Below are 27,975 nucleotides of genomic sequence, written 5' to 3' on the forward strand. Positions count from 1 at the left end.
GTGGTGGGTCCACTTCGCAAATTTAGACTCGCCTGGCCTCTCTCATCCATCAGGCCCTTCCTCAGGGCTGGATGGCTTGCGTGGCTCAACATCTGGATCATTCCACTTAATTTTCACAACTCAAGGAAACTCCTATAAATGCAAACTCGGAGGATTGTGTCCTGGAGAGGAAGGCAGGACAACACAGCGGGGGGCTGGAAGGAAAGCATGCAGAAGCCTTTCCTGCAGCCCTTTCCCCTCCCGGAGCCTCGACTCCCAGGGCGCACCCCCCAAAGCCCGCCCCTTCTCCTCCGCGCCCTCGGGCCCCTTTAACCGGGCAGCGGAAGGGGCGGCCGGGGGCGGCGGCCGGCGCCCAATGGGCTGCGCGGAGCGTCACTTCCCGGCGGCGGGCGGCGGGCGGCGGCGGCGGGTGTCAGCGGCGGGGGGCGCCGGCGGGGGCGGGGCGGCCGAGGGAGGCGTTGGCAGCAGGCTGGGACCCACGCGGCGCGGCGGCCCGCCCGGCCTGCAGCGCTCCCACCCCCGGCGGCGGCTTCGGCGGCGGCACGATGCCCTTTGACTTCAGGAGGTGAGTGTGGTGCCCACGTCCCCCGGGAGCCCCCGGCGCGCGCCTCGGGGGCCGGCCCGCCGCGGACCCCCCCGCCGGGCATGCCAGAGCGGCCCCCCGTGCATGCCTCGGCGGGCCCCAGGGACCCCGCACGGGCCCCCTGCCGCGCACAAAGCCGGGTTGTGCCCTCTTTTGCAGGGAGAGGCCAAGCCACCCACCTCCTGGGGCCGTGCCACCCCTACCCCCCTCGAACCTCTCCCCAGCCTGCGCCCCCCCATCTCAAACCGCACCCCTCCCCCAATGCCGAGAAGCAGATTGCCTCACTCTTCCAGATGGGAGCAAACCAGCCATACCCTTAATCTTTTCTGCAGAGCTTCGTTTCCTGGGCCCACCCCCCACTGACAGGTGTGTCCAGGGCACCTCCTGTGAGCCCCCTGGGACCCCCAGAATCTCTACCCCAATCCCGTCTGGCGGCAGCTGGAGGGTTTTAGGTTTCCTTGTGCTGAGGCTCCCCCAGGCAAGGCAGCACAGGAGACCTGCCCATCCCCAGACTGTCTGCTCCAGTGCCCTGGTTAGGAGGGCACAACGGGAAGGGGGAGGCATCCATAAGGAAAGCCCTTGGCCTTGGCTTTCTGTGGTCACCACAGTGGGCCCTTTGTGGTGTCCAGCCACCTCACAGTTCACCTTGTGCTGAACTAGCCTTCTGGAAGCCAGCCTGGGAAGGGGTCTCCACCAGACTTTCCTTGAAGGTATGGCGCCCCAGTGGGTGCTCTGACCTGAAGCAGCCACATCTGGGTGTCCTGCAGGAGGAAAATAGCAGGGCTATTTAGCCTGAGGAAGAGTGGGATTAGAATCCTGGCTTTTCCCTCTCTATTGAGCTGCTCAGAATATTCTAGAAGTCAGAGATGACGGCTCTGGGGTCAAACCTCCCCTTAACTGGAGGACCTGTGCCCTGAGCCCTTTCTGCATCTTCATTTCACCACCTGCAGATGGGAGCTAAAGATAGAGTTCTGCCTGTGAGAACTGAGTGTGTGAGAAGGGCTTGGCACAGCCAGGTAGTCTAGGAATCTGAAGAGGGGCTTGAGTGGGAGAGGAACTTCTCCACGAGGGCATTGTCGTTCTGCACAAAATAGGGATGTGCTCCTTCCCTTTCTACAGGTGTGAATGAAATCAGGGTAAAGTGACAGCCTTTCCAGGAAGAACAGTTCCTAGCCTGCCAGTGACTGCCATAGCATGTCGCACATTGGGGGGGTCAAGCCTGGAGAGGACGTTGACCTTGGAACTGTCACACTGGCTGACATGGTTCTGCAGCCTGTCCTGGGCCCTAGTGCCATCAAGATCTCTGTTAGCTTCCTGACCCTTCCTGATCAAGAAGATTTCTGTTAGCTTCCCTGTAGCCCTTAGGCAGGCATCAGTGTCTAGACCAGTCTTTACAGGACCAGGGTTGTTGCAAACCAAGACACCCTTTACCCAGGCTGGTAGGAAAGGTTCCAGACCCCCTTCTTCCCCATCCCCATGTGATTTGGGAGGGTCTGCTGATTTTGACCTTGGGGAGATATTTGCTTTTGGTCATTTAATTCATTTCACCCTGTACCTGATCCCCCATCTCAGGAGGATGAAGTTGAGGCATGGCTGAGGGTCTTGATCTGGACCTCACGGGAGCTGGGTCAAAGGGGCGTCAGAGTTGCAGGTCACCCACAGCTCCTGACCTGGTGCTTCTTGAGTTGAGCTTTGCTGTGTCAAAGCACAGTGGGGGCCTCACCATGAGGAGGTGATCCACTCAATTCCTTGAGGGCTTGGGCTACCCACAGAAAGGTGAAAATAGATGGAAACGTGCTTTTTGTATTCTCAACTCCAGGACACAGATTCTAAGGAAGGTTGACCATCCTACATACCTTCCTCCCTTGCAGGATTCATTCATCAAACATTCCCTGCATTCACTCTGTGTTCAGACCTCTGCTACATGTCCCTCACTGCAGAGCTGGGTGACACATGGCCCTGCCCTCCCGGTACTCCAGAGGGGGTGAGGGAATATCTTATGCAGTCTCAGGAACAGGGTCACACGTGGGACAGTCGCCTCTGATCGAGCATTTTGGGGTGCAGACTTGACATCTGTTCCCTTGTCACCCTGAGAGGGAGTTTAATTTTCATTTAAATGAAGGCGAGGCAGACTGCCTGGTGGAAGCTGTTTGCTCAGGGCCCTACGTTGGTGAACTAGCATGGGCAGGATTTGAACTTGGGTCTGTTAGCTCCAAAGCCTTAGTTCTGGGAGAAAAGGGATAGCTGGGAGGTTCCAATGACCCAGTTGGGTCTCTGAAGACCTGACAACTGAGGACGGTAGGAGGGATGAACCTGTGATGGTCCCTCTCTAGTATAAGGCCAGGGAAAATCAAGCTTCCTGCTTGTTTTGCTCTCCTTCAAACAAATCTGAAGGGGGAGAAAGAGCAACATCTTGCCCATTCTTTTGCTGCCTGTGGGGTCTTGTGCAGCTTGGGTCTTGTGGGTTTTCCAGTCTGTGACCTGGGGATGCCATCAGTGCCCATAGCTGAGAAGACTGGTGAGACAGCGTGTGAAGCAGTTAGACTCAGAGTAAGCACCCAGTACCTTTTGGCTACTGTTTTTATGATGTGTCTTATTTCCTCGAAGACACTGTAGAATTCACTTAATTACTGTGTTTATTCTCCTTCTCCCTCCCATTAAAACAGGAGCTCCTTAGGGCAAAAGATTTGTATCAGCTGCCCAGAACAGTGCCTGGGCCAAACTCTTGCCTCTCACTGTCAGAGAAGTCAAAAGCATGGTGCGATTTGATAGGCCAGCTCTTCCTTTTAGAGGGCAGATCTTCAGCTCATGATGGGGAGTTTTCACCCTTCATTTTTGAACTTGCTCTCTCTAAACAGGGGGTAGGGAAGGAGGCAGAGTACAGAGGAGCAGTCCTGGTTCTCATTGATTACTTGTGTTTGCTTTGTGACTGTTGAGTTGTTTCATTAGTAGTTAGACGTGCCATTGTGGAACTGGCCTTGTGACCCAGATCCGTGGGTGTTGGCCCTGACCGGACCCAGTTCCGGCTGGCAGGGGCCAGTAGCACCTGTTGCCTCTCGCCCAGTCTGGGAAGGGGGGGTGTGGGGGGGAGGCAGTTCCTGCAGCCCAGCTCAGGAGGGCCTGAGCACTGCTTTTGGGGAGGCAGGTGGTTGCTGCTCCCCCTTGGTGTCAGTACCCCCAGGTTGAAAGCCCAAGACCTAGGGTGTGCTGCAGCCTTGCCACTGACTAGTAGGACAGTTGACAACTGCCCAGGGACGGCTGACTTATGCTCAGCCTCAGTTTCCTGATTTTAAAGAAGGAGTGGTAACCCTCACTGACTCACCTGCTAGGGAAGATGTAGTGCCTGGAAGGTGAAATGTTCCTGCAAAAGCACTGGTACATCATTTGTGGGGTTCGGTGCAAAATGAAGACGCACAACTGTGGGCTGGAAAAGCTTGAGGAATTTCAGAAGTGACAGCCAGATCATTCTGCCGAGCACGGACCCCTATAAGCCAGGGCCTATGTGGCTGACCGCACGGCTGGTCCACCTGTGGGCCACCCTGCCACAGTGTGTGGATCCAGTGCCTCCCATACTTGCCTTCCAGTGGACTCTCCCTCCAGGAGGCCCCAGACCTCCTCAAGCACCTCTGAGCAAACTCTAAATGTGACCTGGCTTTTTTAATCCCCTGGTTTCAGCCTTCATATGGGGCCTATTGCGCGGAGGATGGTCTGAATTCCTCCGTTGCCTCCCTCAGGGCCGGTAGCCCCTCCCCATCCAACTCCTTACACTGAGCTAAGCCCCACTCACTACTGGGACTGGGATGAACTCAGGTCAAAAAAAAAAAAAAAAAGGAAAGAAAGGAAAGGAAAGATTAAGCATGAGGGAAAATAATGTGAAAAACTAGTATTTTGAGTTTATTGAGTACTTACTGGGACCCAACCCTGTTTTAAGGATCCTCCATCTATCAGCTCATTTAATCCCCCAATCACCATATATGCCAGGCACTGTTGTCATCCTAGTTTCCAGATGAGCTGGTGGAGGTATAGCCGAGGGAGGAGATGGCAGGGCTGCAGCAGGTATGGCTTGGAAGGCTGCCATGTGGCTCCAGAGCCCCCTTGTGCCTTAGTCTTGTCCCTAAAAAAAGCTTCCCCTTTCAATCACTAAATTCAGAGTCAGCTGAATTCATTGTCTTGCTCATCCCTAATCCCATCAGTGGTCACTAAAAAGCTTAAAGTCATTTTTTTTTTTTTTTTTTTTTTTTTTTTTTAAAAAAACACCTCATGGGGTCTCTGAAATTGTCTTTAAAGACCTTTAACTGGCGCACCCGGACTTAGAGCATCTTGCCTGCAGGGGCCAGGTTTCCCACTTTAGCCACTGGGACTTTTAAGCATGCGCACAGAAGCCCACCTGCTTCCCTGGACATAGAATGAGATGAAAAATCATCCCTCCCAAGGCAGTTTGGGTTCCTAACAGTAATGCCATAGTAGCTGGCGACAGGTCTTCTGCCAGCTGTGGCCTCCTTACACTCTTGTCCCCATATGGTAATTCTTTTATATTTTGCTTCAGAGTTGCTGCTACGTGGTTTTCATCAGGCGTTGGAGAGGCAGGTAGGGCGTTTGGGGTGAGGCTTATCTCTGTAAGTGAACTTCAGCCTTGAACTGTACATTGTGATCACTGCAGGAGTCTAGCAAACTCCCAAACTCACTCCAGCAATCAGGATCTAAGGGTGAAGCACCCAGCTATCAGTATGCTTTGAAGACCTTCACGTGATGCCTTGCACAACCAAGACTGAGAAGCATTGCTCTCTACTCGTGGAACAGATTTGACTCCACCTGTCACTCCTACATGACCTTTAACAAACCCATTTCTTGCTCTATGACTGTTCCTCATCAGTGAAATAGTCGGGGGAGCAGCAAGAGTTGGGGGGAAGGGGTCTTACCTTTCCATTGATGGTCTTGCTTTTCAGTGTGTGGTCCCAAGTAAGGGACCTGGGATTCTGCTGGAAAGCATCATCTCAGTGTTCCAATTCTGAATCTACTTTAACACAATGCTCAGGTAGTTTGGATGCATAGTAAGGTCGACAAAGCCTAGCTCTGTTAACCAACTTGACCTAGATCCCCTGCCTGCACTCCTCTATTTGTTCCCCCCACTTGGAGATTCATGTGTTAACTCACTGAAGGCTCTGAGAAGTCCAGCAAAGAAAGAACCATTGTCACTTGGTTCAGCTCCACTTTACCAAATTTATTGTCTAAGCCACCTTATAGAGCACCCAGTACCATCTTTCAGAATGTAGTTTTGGGGGGCCTCCGTGGTGGTGCAAGGAGTTAAGATGCAACCTATGAAGCTATATGCAGCCACTGCAGCACGAGTTTGATCCCCGGCCAGGGAGCTATCCACATGGTGCAGCAGACCTCTCCTGACTTGCCCACTGCTCCCCTCAGCAGTGTATTTCAGTCAGTCTGCCTGTTCTGTTCCCTACCCTGTCTTTGGTGAAGCCTCTCACCCCCACACCTCTGGCCTGTACCCCAGTTCTTGTATGCATAAATAAATCTTTAAAAAAAAATAGAATAGTTTGGGAAACTCAGCCATAATTGATCCTTTAAGGAAATGATCACTCGCCTAATTGTCAACGTTTACATCTTAATATGCATCTTAATTGCATTGGTTGCATGTGCAGCAAAAGTACAGGACAGGAAGAAAACCCCAATGCTACTGTGTCCTGATTTTTTAAAAGACTACCCTTGGGAGAAGCAGGAGGAACTCAGGGTTCCCTGTGCTGGCTAGAGCTAGAAGAGACACAGGGTCTTTACAAGCCTCCTCACCCTCTGAGTGGGTGTTATTCCTGTTGTATACCCAGGACAGTTAACCCTTAGAGATGCTGGCCCACATGGAAGGCCCCTGGGGACTGTGCATACCTAGAACCTACCTGGCAGCATGGCTGGACAGGAAGCAAAATGTGCTGGAAATGGACTGAGTGTTCTGTTTATCCCAAAAGTGGAATCCTTGTTCAAGATGAAAGGCGTGGCTGTTATTAGACAGGGCCCTGAAATATGGGTGCTGGTGTCCCAGTGGCCTATTCTCTCAAATTCCCATCTGGGTCTTGAAGCTCTTTGGAGGGGGAAAGGAAGTCATGCTAATCTTACTATCTGTCAGATTGTCCTGTGTTGAGCACTACTGGGCATGTCTTTGGATTTAGAAGTCACATCAGCCCTATGAGATAGATATGGTTATTAGTAATTAATTTTCTTTATTTTTTAAATTAACATACAGTAAATTTGATTTTTGGGAGGATGGATTCTTCTATGAAGATTAAAACATATTGGGGCTTCCCTGGTGATACGAGGGGTTAAGTCTTAGCACTGTGATGCTGTCAGCAGCCACTGTGGCACAAGTTTGAGCCCCAGCCAGGGAGCTGCCCACTTGGTGCAGCAGACCTCTCCTGTCTCGCAAGCTGCTCCCCTCAGCAGTGTATTTCAGCCATTCTGCCTGTTCTGCTCCCCACTCTGTCTCTGGTGAATCCTCTAACCCCCTCCCACCATCCCCCACCTCTCTGGCCTACACCCCAGCTCTTGTATGCATAATTAAATAAAATAAATCTTTAAAAAATAAAATAAAGAAAATTAAGATATATTACGATCCCACAATCTAGATACAGAACAGTCCTACCATCCCAAGAAACTCATGTTATTGCTTTCTAATCAGTCTGTTCAATTTTTTAATTGTGGTAACACTTAAGATGAGATCTACCCTTTTAACAAATTTTTAAGTGCACCACAGTGTTGATAACTATGGTACGGTGCTGTGCAGCAGCTCTTTACAGCTTATTCTTATTGCATAACTGAAACTTGATACCTGTGCATAGCAACTCCCCATTTCCCCTTCCCCCAACACTAGCACTTACCATTCAACCCTCTGCTGCTTGGATTTGACTACTGCAGATGTTACCTTTAAATGGAATCAGGCAGTATTTCATTTGTCCCTCTGAGATTGGCTTATTTCATTTAGCATAATGTTCTCCAGGTTCATCTGTGTTGTTGCCTCCTTTTTTTCAAAGCTGAGTAATATTCCATTGTATGTAATATGCCACACTTTTTCTTTATCCAGTCATCCATCCACGGGCATTGAGGTTGTTTCCACATCTTGGCTATTGTAAATAATGCTGCAGTGACCCTGGGAGTGCAATATCTCTTCAAGATCTTTATTTTAACTATTTTGGATAAATACCCAGTCATGGAATTCCTCTATCATATTCTATTTTAAATTGTTGTTTGTTTATTTCATAATTATAAACTTAACTCTGCAGTCCAGCTAGACTTGGAAGGGGATAAGGAAAATATGGAGCCCAAAGAACTATAGAGCAAGCATAAAGATTCTAGCTTATTTTGAGCAGATAGGGGTGACGGAGTACTCTCTGGAGCTTCAGAAAGAATGGTCTGGCGGTTAAGATAAAACACAAGTTGGGGCCTCCCTGGTGACACAAGGGGTTGAGTCTCAGCACTCTGAAGCTGTTGGCAGCCACCGCAGTGCGAGTTTGAACTCTGTCCAGGGAGCTGACCCACATGGCGCAGCACACCTCTCCTGTCTCGCCTGCTGCTCCCCTCAGCAGTGTTCTGCTCCCCACTATGACTCTGGTGAATCCTCTCACACTCCTTCCCACCCCCACATCTCTGGCCTACACCCCAGCTCTTGTATGCATAAATAAATAAAGTAAATCTTTTTTTTTTTTTTTTAAAGATAAAACACTGTTGGAGACCCCCTAAGGCATACAGTGCCAAGACATGGAAAACATTAAGGTCCGTGGCTAGAAGACTGGTCATGGCTGAAAGACTGATCCGCTCGCGTCAAAAGACTGGCCCATGTACAGATCGGGATGTTTTTTCTTGTGTCTGTGAGAAACTATGTCTAGATTAGAAAAAGAAACTAGATTAGAAAAAGAATAACCTGGTAGCGCAGAACCTTGGCGTGAATCTGTGCCTGGACAAGGCCAAATGCTAAGAAAATGCTTCATTGTCTAGTAACTAATCTGAGGGAGAGGGGCTGCTTATATCAAAAGAAATGAGCTGCCGGGGGCACTCAGGAGGCTTGAACACAAATAAGAGGCCATAGGTCCCCTGGGTCGCTCTTCTTTTAAACCTATTTTATGCCTGTCATTTCTTTATTTCTTTGGTTCAATCAAATTCCTCTCTCAACCCTGTTCATCAGAGCTGGACTCCTATAAAACACAAGTCAAATTTACTGGATCTGATCTTGCCATTTCTGGAACCAAAGCTCCATGGTTTCCACGATATTCATGCCCTCCTTCACCTTGCCAAAGACCACATGCTTTCTGTCTAACCACTCAGTCTTGGCAGTGCAGATGAAAACCTGGGAACCATTTGTATTGGGTGCAGCATAGACAAGATCTTGCCATAGACAAGATTCCAGGGACTTATATGCTCCAGGATAAAATTCTTATCATCTAACTTCTCCCCATAGATGGATTTGCTGCCATTGCCATTGTGGCTGGTGAAGTCACTACCCTGGCACATAAATCCTGGAATGATTGTGTGAAAGCAGGAAACTTTATAACCAAATCCTTTCTCCTCAGTGCTCAGAGCATGAAAGTTTTCTGCTGTCTTTGGAATTTCATCCACAAATAGCTGGAAGGAGACATGGCCCAAGGGCTCACACCAACAGCGATGTCAAATATGGTAGGGTCCACCGTGGCTGTGAGATGTGGGCGGTCTGGTGGTGGCAGTGTCTGCAAGGCATGTTTTAAATTTTTTGAGGAAAGTCCATACCGTTTCTGGTAGCAACTGTACCATATACGTTTTCACCAAGGGTTCATTTCCCCACATTCTGGCCAACACTAATTATCCTTTGTCTTGTTGGTAATGGCCACATTAATAGGTGTGGGGTGATAATCTCACTGTAGTTTCGATTTGCACTTCCATCATGATTAGTGATTTGGGATTTTAACCCCTCTTCAGAAATATGGCTCACAGATACTTTCCCCTTGTTAGTAGGTTGGCTTTTGACTCTTATTTATTCCCTTTATTAATTAAATTTGAAAACAGGAAGCTAATGCTCAGGGCTGGGAGGGGGAGGATTGGGGCTTGAACTCAGAATTGTGATTCCAGAGCCGGGTACTTCATCCAGATGCTGTCATTGTCAATGTGAGTGATTCTCTTCCAAGTCTTCTCGCCCCTCCAGGAACCACTGACATACAGAATTTAGCCAAGAAATCTCTGGGGAACCTAGGGGAACCCTGGTGGTATTGGGTCTCTTTTGATGTCTGCCTAGACCTCAGAGTATGTTCGTGGTATGTCCAGGTATGTTCATGGTATTGGCTCCAAGTCTTCAGGGGGAAGTGCTCTGTGGTGGGCCACATTGCAGGATGTTTTTCTCCATCTTGAACCCCCACCCCAAGAACTGGTGGCAGTGCTCCCCTGAAGCAGATGGGCAGACCACCCTTGGGAGAGACCCTCAACAACCCAGCAACCCATCTGGATTTGAATCCCTCACATCTAGCATGGGGCCCTGGATAAGAAGCTGTGCCTCTGTGAACCTCAGCTTTCTTCATATGAAAATCAGGGTGCCTTTCCTTGTGGGGTCTGTGAAGGTGAGATGAGTTCATGTAGAATGTGAAACTAGTGTCTTTAGTTAGAAAAGGGAGTCATCTCCTTCCTCCTGGCCTTGCCTGCAGTGCCCCATCCTCCTCCTAGAGTCCCAATAACCCCCAGCAGAGGGTACTAGGACACTCACGTTCACAGGACCAGTGATGTGTTCATCTGAAAAGAGCTGTCAGGTAGAGATGGACATCCTCTCTGAGCGGCACCCACACAGAGACAGCTGGTCCCCAACGTCAGGCTTCCAGATGCCTCCAGGGCCTAGGCAGGTCCCTGGGTGGGTGTGTCTCTAGGTGCCCCCCTCCCCCCAGAGAGGCCAGCTCCAGTGTAGTTCTGCCTCATGTTGCCCCACTGGTTCCCCAAGCTTTTAGGAAATGATGAAAGTCTTATAAATTGTGTGAAAATGGCTACTAACTGCTTCCAGTTATTTTTGTCAAACATCATGCTGGGCCAAATCAAAGCCTCTGAGGGCTGATGATTTGCTGGTAGCATGCAGCCTCTGTGTCCCACTTCCTAGTGTGACCAGTACAGGCTGGCCGGGCGGCCAGGACTTGGGGCAGCGTCCCCAGACACGGGTGGTGGCTGGTGGGTGTAGACTTGGCATGGGAGGCAGAGTGAGAGACCCACAGTTCAGCCAGTTTGGGAGGAAGCAGCCTTGGGGCCTCATTTCTCCTGGCAGTCCGGGCTCCTGTCCAAGGAGCTTGCAGCCAAATCCTGTCCCCTCCTCTGAATGGCACTGCCAGCCCTGCTGCTGGACCTAACTTTCCTCTTCAGCTGACCTGGACTGGCCAAAGTCCAATTTGGGTGACAGTCCCTTCCTCCTGCTCCTTTAATGCTGTGGCCCCTGGAGTGTCTCTTTCAGGTGACCTAGGGCTGTGCTAAGGTCCATTTGTCAGCACCAGACTGGAGGCCTTTCTTGGATCTCTCAGTTCATCCACACATCAGTCAGGACTGGTTGTTAGAGGAGTCACAGGGAGGGGACAGGACTGGCCAAGGGCACACAGACCGCAGGTGACCTGGATGGGAGTTGAGCATTTGTGTGTGATACCAGAGTCAGCTTTCCTAACCACACTTTCTGCCTGGAGGGCAGCTTTTGCCTTGATTTTCTTAGAGCTGCTGCATGAATATCCCTGATATCAGCTGTTCAGTCAAGTTTACAGATTGTTGCCATGGAAGCTTTTGGGGGACCTCTAGGTCACTGGAGAAGAGGCTAGCTTGGGTGACCATTTCTTGTCACTGTGTGCACTGTGGGCAGATTACTGCCAAGTCCCTGCTGAGGGGCATGGTGCAGCATTCCTGTGAGGGCAAGGGGCTGGTCATCTTGCCCTATTGCTGGCCTCTGGAGCCCCTATCAGCAGGCTAGAATTGGGCTGTCTGGTGGAATCCTTGTTCATTGAACATACTTATTAAGGACCTACTTATGCCAGGTGCTATTCTAGAAGCTGTGGGGATATTGCTACAAGCCTAACAGAAAGCTCCTGCCCCTGCCCTCCCCCACCTCTACCTTATGACACTTATATGTGTTAGTTTTGATATTTTGTTTCTGACCCTCTCTCTCAAATAAACTTATTTTGGAATAATTTAGATTTACAGAAAAGTTGTGAAGAGAGTAGAGATACCCCATCCGGTTTTCACCATAGCCCACACCATATGTTACTGTGTGTGTCACAACTAAGAAACTGACATTGGTGCATTGTCATTAACTTCCAGACTCATTTGAATTTCCCCTGTTTCCTCCAATGTACTTTTACTGCTCCAGGATTCAATCCATGGTCCCATATTGCATTATTGCATTCAGCAATCCTGTCTCCCCAATCTCCTCTGGTTGGGGATCATTCCTCAGCCTTCCCTTTTTCTTCATGGCCTTGGCAGCCTTGAGGAGCACTGTCCCGTGTGCCATAGAATGTCCCCTAGTCTGAGTTTGTCTGGGCCATGTCGTGGGCAGAATGCCCATCTCAGCGCATCCCGTCAGAGCTACCTGACGTCCATGTGACATCACTGCTGGTGTTGACCTTCAGCACCAGGCTAAGGCAGTGTTTGCCAGCCCCTCCCCTGCCACCAGAGCTCCTCATTGGTCTGAGATCCCCACTCTTATTACTGGAAACTGGTCCTTCTGCAGAGTAGCAGACAGCCAGCTGCTGAAATGCCTTGTAGCGTCTTTTTTTTTTTTTTCAAAAAAGAATTTATTTATTTTTGCGTAGAAGAACTGGGGTATAGGCCAGAGATGTGGTGGTGAGAGGATTCACCAGAGATAGCGTTGAGGGCAGGGGGGGCAGAACAGGCAGATCCACTGAAATACACTGCTAAGGGGAACAGCCAGGGAGACAGGAGAGGTCTGCTGCATGGTATGTAGGTTAGCCTCCTGACTGGGGATCGAATTCAGGCTGTAGTGGTGATAGTGCTGACACTTGACCCCCTAGGCAACCAGGGAGTCTCTGCCTTATAGGGTTGCATGCGACTTAATGGTGCCCGTTCTGTTCTGTTGAAGCTAAAAATCAACAGTTTGTGTCATTACAAGGACCCAGCATGAAGAATAATTGAACTTGTGTCTGTAAAGCCCTTAGTACTGTGCTGGAATTTGGTAATAAAACATTGTTACAGAAAGCACGCACCAGGATATCTAGGCTGATAGATTCCTGGTTGGCAGAAAATTGGGCTAGAGATGTCACCTTTATATTAGCCAAAGTCAGCTAATTCCTTTAAATAACCTGAAAGTCTCAGTGATTTAATGTCACAGAAGTTCATTTCTTGCTCATATGAATTCCCAAGGAAAGTGGGGGAAGTTCTGTCCCTCCAGGACTTCCATAGACCTGCATTCTTCATATAATTGCTTCCCCTGCCCCAGGTATGTTGGATCCTCCCTGAGACCTAGCAGTGGGGGAAGATAAAGAAGGATGTGGAGGGTTGGGTGGAGGTCTGGATGTGGTACCATCACTTCTGCTTCCATTTACTTATGCTGAACTTGGGGATCAGCCTCACCTAACTCTAGGAGTGGTCTAGAGATCTGGTCTACCTGTGCACCTGGGAAGAAGAGAAAAGGATGAGCTTAGATACATGCATCACCCTCTCTGCCCTGGCAGCTCCTCTCAGTATTTTTCAGCCTTTCACCATTCTGGTCCTCTCTTCCTAATTCCACTGGTACAGCATGTGTTTTTTACTTAATAATTTGTCTTTAACTTGCTCAGTGTTTCAAATTTAACATTTGTATTTCTATAGGGTAACTTTGTAACATCTCTGAAAATGGAAAAGAAGTATCACCTGCCATAAATAGATACAAGTAATTACAGGTTGTTCAGTTCTAGCTAGCTGGTGTCTGCTGAAGTTGCTGGGCCTGTTTAAAAAGGGAGATTAGCATGTGTTAGATATGAGAGGCTGAAGACTTAATAGCAAGAGCCTTGAGTCTTTCTCTTTGAAGTTCTAGAAATACTCAAATGAAAACTAAGCAGGGATTTACTCACTGGTGTGATGTCATGTAGGCACCAGGTTCCCATGTTGCCTGAAATCACCCAGTGACATGGGCGCCACACTTTGGGAAATGCTGGCTTGAGAGACAACCAGCACCCAGTTTGTGCACAGACAGATCTCCTTTGGTACAGGGAGGCATGGATAAAGACGTCCCCTTTCACCCTAAAGAACTCATCACTTTACAGTTTGCACCTTGATCTATGAGGAAGGAATTAACGGTATCACTATACCAATGGGGAAAATGAGGCCCAAAACAGGGCATGACATCCCCTTTTCCCCCAGAACCACAGAGCAGACTTGAGTGCGCCTTCTGGTCCCTGGCTATTGTCTTTGGTCTGGAATGGCTTCCTGCTGCCATAGGTATAACCACACTGGGGGTGGGGGTGGAGGGGCATGTGTTCCCGTTCTTCTGTTTTTCTGCCCCTGTCACCTCCTTGGTACATGTGTCTGTGCTTGCACAGAATGCCAGCCTCCCAAGCCTACCAGAAGGAGCCAGGAAATCAGAAGGCAGTCCTAGACATGCTTGGGAACTTGTCACCCATTTGCTGGCCCAGTAGGTGTCACAAGATTTGTTTGGTGCAGCATCAGTGTGTGGTGTTGGGTGTCGTCTGGGGGACTGTGTGGCTGAGTGCTAATGAAGGGAGGGCTCTCCTGCCTCCTGGCTACCTTTCTGCCATTGCTTTGTGCTCTTGCCTCAGGTGGAATTTACTAGTAAGTTTTTCTCAGGGTAGAGGGCACCTGCTTCCCCTCCTGCTCCCATTTCCCCTCCCTTCCTGTCTCACTCACCCAAGTTATCATAAAACCAAGCCCCACCCATTGAAAACAGACCAGGTGCTTGGATGTCTCAGCAAGGTGGCTGAAGGGTACTCTTCATTGTGGGAGTGAGGCAGTTGAGGCTCAGGGAGGCAGGCTTTGATCTTTCATTCATCCATTCACTTACTCACTCAAGGACTTATTGGGGAGGTTATAGGGAAAATGAAGCTGACATGGTCTTTACCTTCATGGCATCTCGAGAGTGGTAGGGAAGATGGAGAAGACAATGGTGACCAAATAATTGCACAAATGCTTAGTTCCCATTGTGGTGAGTACTGAGAAGACAATAGTAGATGGGGTGATAAAGAGTTTGCGGGGGGGGGGGGGGGAATTAACTGGATTAACTCAGCTAACTAGTACTCTCTCCAAAAAGTCTTCTCAGACTGCCTCTTTAATCTAATTTAGTGCCCTCCCCTCCTTTCCCTGGCTGTAACTTTGCACCAGCCCTGGGCCTTTCCTCCAGGTTACTTAGCTGGGTGAGCAAAGATGTGTGCCTGCAGGCTGTCATTGAATGTCTGGCTGGCAGTCTTGGTGGATTCTAGGCTCTGGAGAGCAGGGACTAAGCCTGGTTAGGTGCCCAGCCCAGGGTCTGCATGCTGTAAGTCAGAAAAGGTTTATTAAATGAAGGAAAGATAGTCAGGGAGGGTGCTGCCAATAGAGCTATCATCAAAACCCAAGTCTGTGAGTGGTTGGGGGGGGCATGTTCCCCTCAACTCATGCCTCCTGTGAAACAGCTTGAACCCCAGATAAGAGAGAGTCCCTCTTGCAATCTGGCAAAGGGGCCCAACTCCACCAGGATTGGGTGCTTTGTTACCTTCTTTATATTTGGAAAATGTTTCTCGTTTTCTCCTGAGTGTAAAGGGTTTATTTCCTAGTAATGGGAATGGAAAATGCCCCCCAACTGACTATGTCCCAGTCACATGACTCAGACTCTGCCCAAAAGAGGAGTCAGCAGCGCCAGTGAAAGTCTCCCAGGCATCCTCCATCCTGCTAGCTCCAGTTGCTTGAAATGGCACATGAGCCCCCAGGATCTGAGGAGGGAATATGGGTACCTAATGTACCACCCTCAGCCCAGCCTGGGGCTTAGGCCTGATTGTTCCCATTTTGAGGAAATGGCCTCAGAGAGGTTGATTCACACAGCTGGCAAAGTAACAGCTAACCCCTAAACTCAAGGGTTTTTGACACTGCCACCACCCCCCAACCCCCGCCCCAGCAAATGTGATGCTGTAAGGGGCAGGAATGGGCACAGTGCAGGTTTTCTGATCCAGCAGACTGGGTAAAGGAGGAGTCAGAGTCCTGGAGCCCTCAGTGGCTTTTGCAGGCTTTTATTGGGATTTACTGGGTATACAGCAGGCTAGGGTGCTGGGGGTCCAGGAGGCTGGCAGGCCTCCCAGCCCCCAGCAAGTCTTCACTCTGGGCTCTCCAGCCTTCTCTCACATTCTCTCAGCTTCTCTGCTCCTCTCTTGGCTTCTGCTGGCATCCCTGTGACGCAATCCTTAAAAGCCTAGTCTCAGCCCAGGTGAATCCCATCTACCTATGCCCACACCCTACTCCAGGTGCCCGCCATCAGGCATGCATTCAGGACTGAAGGGTTCCGTCATCCATCCTAGTGGAGGGAGGGCAGAAAAGCCTGATACTTTTTCCTTACCCTACAGTCCACCCCCTCAGGGTTTTCTGCCATACAATCTACACAAGTCACATAAGTTTCTCTTGGCAATAGAACACTGCAGCCATGGCCCACAAAAACAAATATACATCACAATAGAACAAAATACATAAAATACAACAGAACACAAATAATTCCAGGCAGGGCACCAACCTAGTGGCAAAAGACAATTATTGGCACCAGCAGATGAGCCACCAAATCTGCTGCTGAAGGCACTGCTCATATGAGGGAGGGGAACCACTCAGGGCATCTACTGAAACACACCAGGAGCTGTCAGGCTTCCTGGCCTTCTTTGGCTGTAGTCTCGGCTACAAGCCACACACCGCATCCACCCCCAGGATGCACTAGCTCTGGGATTGGCGATTCTATACTGTTGGGGGTAATCGCCAACCCTCAGGGTTTCTGTCTGCTGTTGCTCCAACACTTGGCTTTCATAGCCACCATTGCAACACACAGACCCCCGCACTCAGGCCAGCCCACTGCACAAGCACATGGGTCGGGGATCCAGACTCTACATGCGACCTCTCTTGGGTCCCCTCTTCAGCTTGGGCTCCACCCCAAGCCATGTTCCCCACCCGTCCCCCAAGGATGGGTTCCTCAGCTCCTCACCCTCACTCGAGAATGAGCAGGGCATCACCCACAGGTGATTTTATGAGACTCACTGGCCTTCCTCAGCTTACTTAGTACTTAACAGCCACTCAGGGCTTCCCAAACTTAACATCAGCACCAGCTTTTGCCTTCTCATTTGGCTCTTCTCCTCTGCCTAGCTGCTGGGCATACACAGGCTGCTTTTGGCCATCAAGGCCCACTGGCCACCCCCAGATTCCCATCTCTGGGGGTGTACAAATAATCCTCCCCCAGGGTCCCAAAACAACATGAACTTGCCAAAGATCCTCCGCTTTTTGGCAGGGTTGTCAGTCCAAGTCCATTAGTCCAAGTCTGTTGGCCTCTCCCTGCATCAGCACATGTGAGCTCCGAATCATGGTCCTCTCTTCCCCAATGATTCTTGCTGCCTCGGGGTCGTTGGCTGGTCCTTTCGGGCGTCTCCTCCTCCAGACGTGGTCTTACCCCGTAGCTCCCAGAACTTGTCCACCTTCTGTGCTGCCATGGCACTTCCAGCGTTGTCACAGGCAAACACAGTCTGTTACTCCTTAGTCCCTCCAGGTCTTCGGAGGGCTCCATACCCATCTACATGGATCATCCTGCCAACTATGCCAATTGTAAGGGGCAGGAATGGGCACAGTGCAGGTTTTCTGATCCAGCAGACTGGGTGAAGGAGGAGTCAGAGTCCTGGAGCCCTCAGTGGCTTTTGCAGGCTTTTATTGGGATTTACTGGGTATACAGCAGGCAAAGGTGCTGGGGGGCCAGAAGGCTGGCAGGCCTCCCAGCCCCCAGCAAGTCTTCACTCTGGGCTCCCTGGCCTTCTCTCACATTCTCTTTGCTCTTCTCATGGCACTGCTTCTCTCTCGGCTTCTGCTGGCGTCCCTGTGATGCCGCCCTTAAAAGCCCAGTCTTAGCCCAGGTGAATCCCATCTACCTATGCCCACACCCTTCTCCAGGTGCCCATCATCAGGCATGCATTCAGGACCGCGGGGTTCCATCGCCCATCCTAATGGCGGGAGGGCAGAAAAGCCTAATACTTTTTCCTTACCCTACAGATGCTTTCTGTGAAATCCTAGAGCTCCAGGTTGCCCATTTTTCAGTTCAGTTGAGCAACTCTCTCCTCTCTAGAAAACTGTCAGGTTTCTGTAATCTCCTGGACCTTGGGTTACCCCTGTCCCCTAAGCCTCGTTCAGGTGGCTTGAGATGGTCCTGAGAACCTGCATTTTCCATAGCAATTCTTAATCTGGGGGAACCCTGAGGAAGCACCCTTCATTATGATTTAAGTGTAATTTTGAAACTGAGGACCCAGATTTTAATTAACTTCATAATGATTATTACAGAACTGTCTAAGGAGACTTAAGAGTTTAGAAAGCACTTAGAAGATGAGGGTGGTGTGGGATGATTTTCTCTGTAAATGAGGAAACTGAGGCTTGGGTAGGGGTGCGGGGGAGGGTGGGAGAATGCAGCTGGAGAGGAGGTACAGGAAATTGGCTTTTCTGCACTTGAACCCCAGATTTTCCTAAGCTACTATAGGAGCCCTTAGCATATTAGTGACATAGCTGTGGGTTTTGACTCCTATTTGGTCCTGACCCTTACTTCACACTCAGATATTTCTGAAAGGCAGGAAGTGAGAAGTTGTAGGTACTAGAAGTTAGGGATGGTATTGATAGTAGAAGTAGTAGAAGTCAACATTATGGGGTATATCCTGCTATCAGGAATAGTCTGCGAACTCTTAAGTATGTCATCTTACTCTTCAGAATACACCCCAAAGCAGGAGCTGTTACTTCCCCCATTTTACAGGCGAGAAGACTCAGGTGGAGTGATTTTTTTCCACTGCCGGTTTCTGGGCTGATTAGAATTGGTAAATACAAGAGCTGGAGGACCGTGGGATGAATGAAGCTAGCCCTTTGCTTTTGGAGTGGGGGCACCAGCTCTGAGCGGAGACAGCCTGCCCAGATTGCCCCAGCCAGCCAGGTGGCAGGGATGGCTTCCGCTCTTGGACAAGCCTGACTTGCCCCAACTTGGCTTCAGCAACTGACCTGCAAAACTGGGTCACGCTCAGTGCCAGGTAGTTTGTCAGAACTGAGTTAACCCTGAGTCAAAAGAGGGCGTGAGAAGGTTCACCCACCTACCTCTTCCCCGCCCTACCACACCCTGGCCAGGCCCCTCACAGTGGGCACAGCAGCACGTCACCCCACTTGGACCTCCGCCTGCCCCACATTCACTGGAGCACAAGTCAGCCACCCTGGACTCGGCTTGTTCTGGATCTGCTATTGTGTGCTGCCAGGCTGACCCAGCCTGGCTGGGTGGGAGGTGAGGCTTAATTGAGTGTGGAGAGAATACAGGGCTTTGCATCCTAGGGATTCCATTTACTTGCTGTGTGTCCTCAGGCAGCTCACTTTGCCTCTCTGAGCCTGCTTTCTGGTTTACAAATAGGAATGTAGACCCTGACCCACTGAGTTCCTTTGCAAAATTCTGAAGAGAGCTTCCCACAACTCCTGGCTCATAATAGGTCCTACCTCAGTGTCAGGCCTGCTCTTCTTTCCCCATTTCTGAAATTTTCTGATAGACTTGATCTAAGACACAGGTGGTAAATTGGTCGCCACTGAGTGCTAAATTTGCCCAGTCAGATATGATTATTTGGTCCTCACATTAAATAAAAAAAAAAAAGGTTTGAATCAAATGCAGCATTTTCAAATTAGGTTTCACATAAAACTCTCAATGTATTTCTAGCACTTCTAGAAAAATGGGACATCCTGGCTCTTTGGCCTTGGGCAAGTGACTAAACCTCTCAGTGCCTCACTTTCTTCCTTTGCAAAATGAGAGTAATGGGTTGGTCATGTGTGTGCCCCAGCACTCCATAAATGTCAGTGGCTGAGATGATCCCATTCCCAAGTAGGAGGTTTGTCTGAGATCTTTTAAGAGGTGATCTGGAAAGGTTCCTGGAGAGCAGCCTGTGTCTCCTGACAGAGACTAGTGTATTTCAGTGTACTCCTGCAAAAAAGAAAGTGCCAAAGAATCAGATGTATTATCATCATGGGGGCTTGGTGTGGGGTTGCCGGGACCATTGCCGCCACTTTGAGCTCAGTGGGCAAGATTCTATTCAGGCTGCTCTGTGGGGAAGGAGTGAACTTGAGAGAGAGACTTGTCCTTTTCCAAAGCACTAGTGTGGCCCACTCTGTGTCCATGGCTTAGCCCGAAGGGCCTGTTTCTGCTGGCTGATGTCATCTAGCCCAGACTGCCTCCTCACGGGGTCTTATAGGCCTCATGCCAACAGAGGACACCAGGGACCTAACCAGGAGGTGTCCCTTTGGAAGGAGCCACTTGTCTTTGGGAAACAGTAGATACCAGGGTTGAGCACTTAATCTCTGAGTCTCCTACTCGCTGTACAGTGCTGGGTTCTGCCTTAGTCACTGTTGGGTCCTCTGGACCAGGTACACACTACAGGCTCTTAAAAAATATACTGAATTGCAAACAGTCAGTCTCCCTGGCTGTAAATTCCAGCTCTGCTCCTCATATGCCCTCCGATTTGCTAGAATTTCCCCCATGTGATCAGTGGGGATGGTGCTGGGCAACTCCCTTGCAAAACTCAGTGGGGCACCCCTCTATGCTTAAGTTCCCAGCATGTGGAGCTGCAATTATTTAGTTTGCCCAAATATTTCATACAGGGCTCCACATGGGACTGTGGTCCTGTGGGTGACAGTATTAGAACTCTATTTGGAGTCCTTACCTGAACATGCTGAAAGTAACAGCCCAGAGGAGGGAGGGCCTTTGGGGACAGCCACCCTGAGTGCCAGAGAAGTGCCTGCATGTGCACCGGTGTGCATTAAGTGTGAGTGTGGATGCGAGTGAAACTGTGTTTGTGTATTTGCTGAGGGACCATGCGGTGGCCATCAGTGCCCCGGCTGGCGTCACACTGGGACTCCCTAGTGGTGACAAGGCATGCGGGCTGGATGTCCACCCTCTCACCACATGTAACTACTTCACTATGTGCTGCCATTGTCTGGAAGGATGTGGCACTGAAGATGTGATGTGGTAGGAGCATATCCCAGGCCAAGTGACCTGTGAGTGGCTTCTGGCTCTGCTACTGTCTCAGCTGGAAGCAGCTAGGAGGGTCATGGATGCAGTCTCCTTGGCCATGTCTGCTGACTTTCACAGGGCCCTTTACAGGCCTGAGAGTCCCCAGGTAGAAGTGGAGAGGCTGGTTAGATAGAAACTCCTTGCCAGCTACCTCTAGGCTTTATTTTTTTCTTGCTTTCTAGGCTGATTTTAGGGCCCATACCCAGCATTTCCTGCACTTGATCCCTCACAGCAGCCCCTGTGTGGAAGAGTCTCCCATTTTACAGATGGGAAAATTGAGAGCCACAGAGGAAGTCTGCTCTTTATGACTGAGGGTAATTTGCTGGTTCAAATACAGAAAGCCAGAGCATGATATGATGTGGGAACCAGGGAACCATTATAGCCACCTCTCTGGGGGGCTATAATGATGGGGGCATGGGACAGCTTAGCAGGAACTCTAGGTTTGTGCTCTAGCCCTGCTCTTTGCTCAGACCACCAAATCATTTGCTTGTCTGGGCTTCCTCATCAGTTTCTCCAGCTGTGAGGTGGGCAAGTAATGGTATCCTACCCCCTCACAGGGTGGCTGTGACAGTGCCCTCAGCAGTCAGGCAACCTTCTTAGGGTCCAGGGAATGTTGATCTGTTGCTGTCATTCCACATGGGATTTGTTACAAAAGCAATAGAAGAAACAAACAAAAAAGGGCTGTGTGTGAGATTTAATTGACAGTTGTGGCTTTTCCTTTCCTTTGAAGTGGAGTCTCATGGGTTGCTGGGACCAGGGTTACTCTTGTCGGCATTTTAGGATGGAAATTCCTGACAGTTCTGATTGGCATAAGGAACTCCCACAGGGCAGGCTTGGGCTGCGCCACGTGTGGGGCAGCAGTGGGTCATGTGTCCCAGGTCCCTGCAGGCCCTCCACCTCCCCTGAGTGGCCTTTCTCAGAACTCCAGAAAACACTGCTGGGCTGCCCTCTGACACGGTTGTCCAAGAGGGCAGCAAGGGTGGGAGTGGAAACATGCCCCTCCCTTACCTGGTCTGGATCTGAGGACCCCAGCCCCCACAATTCTCCGCTGATAGTGTGGCTGAACCAGAAGCGCCACAAAGAGCAATCCCACTGGGAAGGTCTCAATCCCAGCCACACCTCGTTTACTCCCCCGCTCCTTCACTCAGGCAACAGTTATCTGTTGAGCACCTTCGGTGCGTGCAAGTCTGTGCTGGCTGCTGAACTCCACGGACATGGTCCCCACTCTTTTGGAGCTTCCATTCCAACAGGGAAGATGCATGATCAAATCATCAGGGGGTCCCGGGAGTTTTTGGCAGGACTCTGCAGGGTTGGAGGAAGGACTCCACTCTCTGCCACCCAAGAACTTCTTGATGTGTTGGGCTGGGTAGATGCCAGGTCCAGGGACCCAGGCCCATCCAGAGGCAGGGGTGGACTCTGAGCACACGGCCACTGGCTGGAGAATGCATCTCAGGCTTGATGAGGAGTGTGCCCTTGGCCCTCAGCACAGTGAGGATGGGTTTGAGCAGGGGAACTGGGTTGGATTTGTGGTGTGCCGACAGGCTGTGGGGCACCCCAGGGGCCAGGGGGCCAGCCAGCAGCTGCTGGCTCTTGTGGTGTCTAGTCTTCCTGCCAAGAGGCTTCTTTGATTCACATTTTCCACAGGGACTTGATGTTTTGAAAATGCTGACCTTCAACTAATCACATGTCTCTTATTAAATTGTAAGTCACATCCTATTCAATTAAAGAGGACAGTGAACTGGTGGCTTGGTCCGAGGCCTGTTGGCTAGGGGGAACTTGATAGCACTTGAGGCCAAAGAAAAGACAGGTGCCTTGTCAGTGACCCACCACTGCCTTCTAGTCCCCAGCGGGAGGGCAGCATGTCTTCCTTAGGCTGAGAGTGAGGCTGTGTGAGCAGCCAGACTGGAAAAACCAACAGGCTGGAGTCCCAAGCCCAGGCACGTGGGTTTGAACCTCACTTGCATGAAGCAGAATCCTGTTGGGAAAGTGAGGTCTGCTCACACAGACCAGAGAGCAGTCAAGGCTATGTAAGCAATAGTTCTTGACTGGAAAAGCAATTGCAAAAGTTGTACATGCAGGGAGTGAATTGAGGGGCTTCTTGGAGGAGAACCACTGAGAGATGAGTGGGAATGGGATCAATGGAGGGATGGGGCTGGCATCCCACAGCCTGATGAGAGGTGGGGAACAATCAGCAGTGTGGGGAAGAGTGGGGACAATTAGGGGAAGGTGAGGTGGGCCTAATTTGTGGAATATGGTCCAGGGTCTGCTTGTGCTGCATGAGGCAATAGGGAGCCATAGCAAGTTCTTGAGCAGCGGTGGTACTTAGGAAGAAGAAAGTGAATGTAAACCCTCATCCCAAGGGCATGGAGGAAGGGGAACTACACCCACCGGCAGGGATTACTGTGTTTCCCAATGATGGTGGGAAAGTGTTCTCCCTAATGGGATTCAGACCCTTACAAAGTTGGAGGACAAGCTGTGGAGCCCAGTGTGAGAATGAAGTCTAACTTTTTCTCCCTAGGCCTGCACCTCAGTGTCCCCACTTATAAGATGAGGAATATGGTAATTTACCTTAGGGTTGGATGGCGCACGATTAAATCGTGCATCTAAAATACCTAAAGCACATTGCAAATCAAGGCTTGCACTCCTGAAAACCCCAGAGTAGGAAATACAGCTGGCATGTATATTTAAAACCTTTTTGAAAAATGGTGCTGGAGCCTAAAGGCCACTAGTTATTTTTTGGAGCAATTTATGTTGGTTTATGAAAATAACACAGTAAAAAGAATAGCAACGATGTTTTAGGCAAAGTAAATTCAGAATAACAGGAATTTCTTTCTGCTTTAGTTTTCTCACCTGTAAAATGGGCCTAATGATAGTTCCTGCTTCTTTGGCTACTCTGAGGAGTAAGTGGGTGATGTGAGTGAGATGCTTGGCACTGGACTTGGTAGGTTCTCAGTTGGAGCAGTTCAGCTCATTCCCTCTAACCACCCTTGCTCCTGGGAGCACAAGCTCCTCTGCTGCACAATTTCAGGGAGATGTTTACAAATCTGTTTGTTTCTTGCAGGGATGCCTGGTATAAACACTTTTCACCTTGAGACTAGAACTCACTGCCTTGTGTGTAGCAATGAGCAGCCACAGCCTTGTCCCTGCCCCCTTTCCCTGCTCTGAGACCTGGGGCAGGTCCTTCATCCCCCCCTTGGGACTCAGTTTCCTCATCTGTAACAATGAGCTAATAATAGTGCCACACCCCCAACCATTGTATGAGACAAAATGAGATTGTGTATTCAAATTGCCAGTAAGCGCCCTGCCATGGTCACTAGGTCACGGAGTCCCTTTTGGGGCCTCATGTACCCCCAGGACCCAAAGCAGCCCCTCTTACATGTAACTTAGCTTCCTCCTAGGCACCTGTCTTCCACTTTCCCCATTAATTCCTGATGTGGGAGTAGTAAAATTTGGGGCTCCCCATCTGCTATCTACTTCCCTTTCCATATTTTATCCCCTGGGATGTTTGTCCATTTATTCACTTACTCATTCACTCATTGATTTACAAACACATTTGATCCTTGGAAGTTAAGGGCACCAACCACATATAACTTTTAACTCCCCCCAAACTTAACTAGTAATAGCCTGTTGTTCACTGGAAGCCTTACCAATAACACTGTATACATATTTTATGTTATATGTACTGTATGCTTGTAGGGACAGGAAGGACCACTGAGCAGGTTTTCTGATCTCATGCAGACCGGGTCAAGGAGGAGTCAGAGTCCTCAGTGTTTTTTGCAGGTCTTTTATTGGGATTTACCCGGTACACAGCAGGCAGGGGTGCTGGGGGGCCGGGAGGCTGTCAGGCCTCCCAGCCGCCAGCAAATCCTCACTCTATCTGGGTTCTCCAGTGATCTCTGCTTCTGCTTCTTTGCTCTTCCGTTAGTTCTGCTGCTTCTCTCTCGGCTTCTCTTTTGGCTTCTCCTCAGCTTCTACTGGCGTCCCCGTGACGCCGCCCTTAAAAGCCCAGTCTCAGCCCAGGTGAATCCCATCTACCTAGGCCCACACCCTACTCCAGGTGCCCGCCATCAGGCATGCATTCAGGACCGCAAGGATCCATCATCTGTCCTGATGGCGGGAGGGCAGAAAAGCCTGACATTTTTCCTTACCCTACAATGCTATATTCTTATAAAAAATTAAGTTAGAGAAAATATATCATTAAGAAAATCATTATAAAGATGAGAAAATACATGTAAGTATTTATTGGGAAAAAAATTCACATATAAGTAGACCCTCGTTTCAAACCTGTGTTGTTCCAGGGTCATCCAGCTAGGCACTCAGGTTGGTGGGGAACAAGAGGGCTAGAGCCCTGGCTGTCAGGGAGTCTTTGGTTCCAGCAATGAACTCAAGAGCCCAATTAAATTGGGCTAATTAGTCAGTGTGAGGGGCGGTGAAGTTAAAACACAGGGGCTCCTGAGAGCTGAGTCTTCTAGGAGGTAAAGGGAAACCTCTCCGCTGCAATGTGTGAGCAACTCTGAAAGGTGCTGGCTCACTATGTCCTAGAGAGGGAGGGAGGCATGGGCAAAGGCCCTGAGGTCAGGAGGTAACCCACCAGTTTGTTTGACATCGTGCACTAAAGGGGTAACACAGCTTATACTTACTGAGACCAGATTCTTGCTGATGCAGGAGAAAGTCACAGTCACTTGCAAGTGTGTCTGACAGTTTGGGGTGGGGTAGGGGAGCTTTTGCTAGTTATAGTGTGTGTTGATTATAATGCAGGTGTTCCTATTTAGGGCCCTCCTCTCAGCTACTTAAAACAGGACTGGGTGCTTGTGAGAGACTGGCCTGCCATCCTGAGGCTTCTACCTGCCAGGTGTTTTGGGCCTGAGTCGGTGCTCGCCTGCATTATAGGTAACAGGAAGAATACAAGGTCATTTTCAAGCTCTTTAGACAGGTCGTGCCAGGCCAGGGAGTTCTGTGTGTAGTCAGGAGGCCTGTGGATGGGAGAGCTCACTGTGAGAGTAGGGTTCTATTTTATTTTTTTAATAAAGATTTATTTATTTATGCATACAAGAACTAGGGTATAGGCCAGAGGTGCAGGGAGTTAGAGGATTTACCAGAGACAGAGTGGGGAGCAGAACAAGCATATCTACTGAAATACACTGCTGAAGAGAGCAGCGAGTGAGACAGGAGATGTCTGCTGCTTCCTGGCCTGGGATCAAACTCATGTAGCAGGGGCTGGTAATGCTTGATAGAGCTGAGACTTAACTCCTGCACCGCCAGGGAGGTTCCCTCTGAGGCTCAGTTCTAATGCCACATTGTCCAGCCTCGCCCATCGCTTCCTAGGATGCCCCAGGCCTGTGGGGGGACAGTGGGTGGCCTTCCCTGGGAAGGTTCTGTTTTCTCTCTGCCTTTTCCCTCTGTGCCCCTCCCCCCTCCATATATCCATAGAGGCTTTGGGTCCAGGCAGGGCCGTTCTCTATGAATACCAGTCCCCTTACATGTGCATATTTCTTCTATGATTTTTCCTGTTTTGATGAAACACCGTTCTTGGCTATGTACGTTCCCAAGAGGGGACTCAGGCTCCGGCCTGGCCAGCCGGTCATTCAGGAACTTTGCTCCCAGGCTCAGCCCCACACCCAGCCTGCATTCCGCCAGGGCCATAACCTTGGTGTGCTCCATGTGAATGGGGCCCGGTCCCTCCCACCCCCAATTCCCATGCTTCCCATGGCTGCCTCCTTATCTCTTTTCACAGCTGACTGGAAAAGGCTGCCTTCCAGCCTGAAATTAGCCTCACCCCCTCCTCCGCTCTTGTTTTCTTCCAGACCGGGGGTGGTGGGGGGGGGTAGGAGTGGGGGTGTTTAGTAGATTTCAAGGCCCCTGCCTGCCTGCCTGTCTGAGCCCACTACATTGGGACCTATTCACAGGCTGCCTGTAGGGTGGTGCTTGTTGAGTACTTTAGTCCGTCCATCCATCCATCTGACAAATACTTGAGCACCTACTATGTGGTAGGCATTATTCCAGGGATAGGGCATAGAAGGAGAAAGTTAGAAAGTCTCACGGAGCTACCAGTTCCTTCTACCTGCCCTGCAGGGTGTAGCTGCTCCATTTTGAGGTTGGAGCTGAGGCTCAGAGAGCAGGGTACTGGTTGCCTGGGCTGCTGGTTTCCTCCTTGCCATCACTGTGTGGCAGGTATTCCTATAAAAGCCCCCATCCTTTGGGGCCCCCGGAGCCTTATGCTGGCCTCATACCTCCTGCAGCAAAGATGGGCTGGTGTTCAACCCTTGCTTTCCACTGGGTCTGATGTCCTTGGGCAGGTGACAGCTTGCCCAGCTATGCACAGTGGCCCTTGCTGAGACCACACCTTGGCCAGTAGGGGATGGCTCTGGGATTCGAAAGACAAATTTCCAAACTCCAAAGTCAGTTCTTTGGGGTTCTCTGTATGTTGGCTGGGTTATCTCTGATTTTTTTTTTCCTGTTGTTTTTCTTACCTTTAAGCTGTGCTGTGCCTACAAGCCTTCTTAATCACTCAACTCAGCCAGAGGTACTTTTGTTCAAAGTATTTGTTCTGAGTAATTGCAGGCTTTTCATCTTACCTTTGACGTATGTTTACCCATCCCATACTGCTACATGTTTGTTCATCACTTATTCATTCTTTCTAAGAAACAGCATTTATTCAGGACCAGGCCCTATGCCAGAGAGGGGGGCAGGGACAGAGGTGAGCTCACAGGTATGTGAAGCAGTGGTCTCCGTCCTCTGTGGGGAGAGGTGTGAGACTGAACCTGACTTTGACAATAATGATGGTGACACCCATGCTGAGGTAGCATCTAGTGACTTAATCTCCACAACCACCTCTATAGGGTGGGTAGGATCTGTCATTATGGACATTTTACATATTGGGAAACTGAGGCATTCACTAACTTGCCCAGGGTCACCCAGTTAGCGTCAGAGCTGAGATTTGAACCCAGACATCCTGGCTCCCCAGTCTGTACTTTTTTTTTATGTTATTTATTTAATCAAAATAGTTTCATAGGTTCAACAAAGAGAATATAGAAACTTAAGACTCTTAGTAACTGTTCTGTTAAGGCTATCGTGACTTCACAGCCATTATGTGATGTGCTTTCTTGCTCTTTGTCCTCTATTGGAGTTCAGTTATCCTTAAGATTACAATCTATGCCATCGCCTTATCTTTCCTCAT

At 49.9% G+C, this 27,975-nt stretch overlaps 1 protein-coding gene across 1 annotated transcript in view; it reads left to right on the plus strand.

Annotated features, from left to right (window-relative positions):
• The first annotated feature begins 397 nt into the window (after positions 1-397).
• The window catches only part of ERGIC1 (endoplasmic reticulum-golgi intermediate compartment 1), a 110,489-nt gene continuing 82,911 nt past the window's right edge, over positions 398-27,975 (plus strand). Inside the window, exon 1 of the mRNA XM_054691622.1 lies at positions 398-565. Coding sequence (XP_054547597.1) covers positions 546-565 — 20 coding nt within the window. The 5' untranslated portion in view covers positions 398-545. The remainder of the gene's footprint in view (positions 566-27,975) is intronic.

The sequence above is a fragment of the Talpa occidentalis genome, unplaced genomic scaffold (assembly GCF_014898055.3).
Source record: "Talpa occidentalis isolate TD23 unplaced genomic scaffold, MPIMG_talOcc4v2.1 talOcc4.9, whole genome shotgun sequence".
Classification (NCBI taxonomy): Eukaryota; Metazoa; Chordata; class Mammalia; order Eulipotyphla; family Talpidae; genus Talpa; species Talpa occidentalis.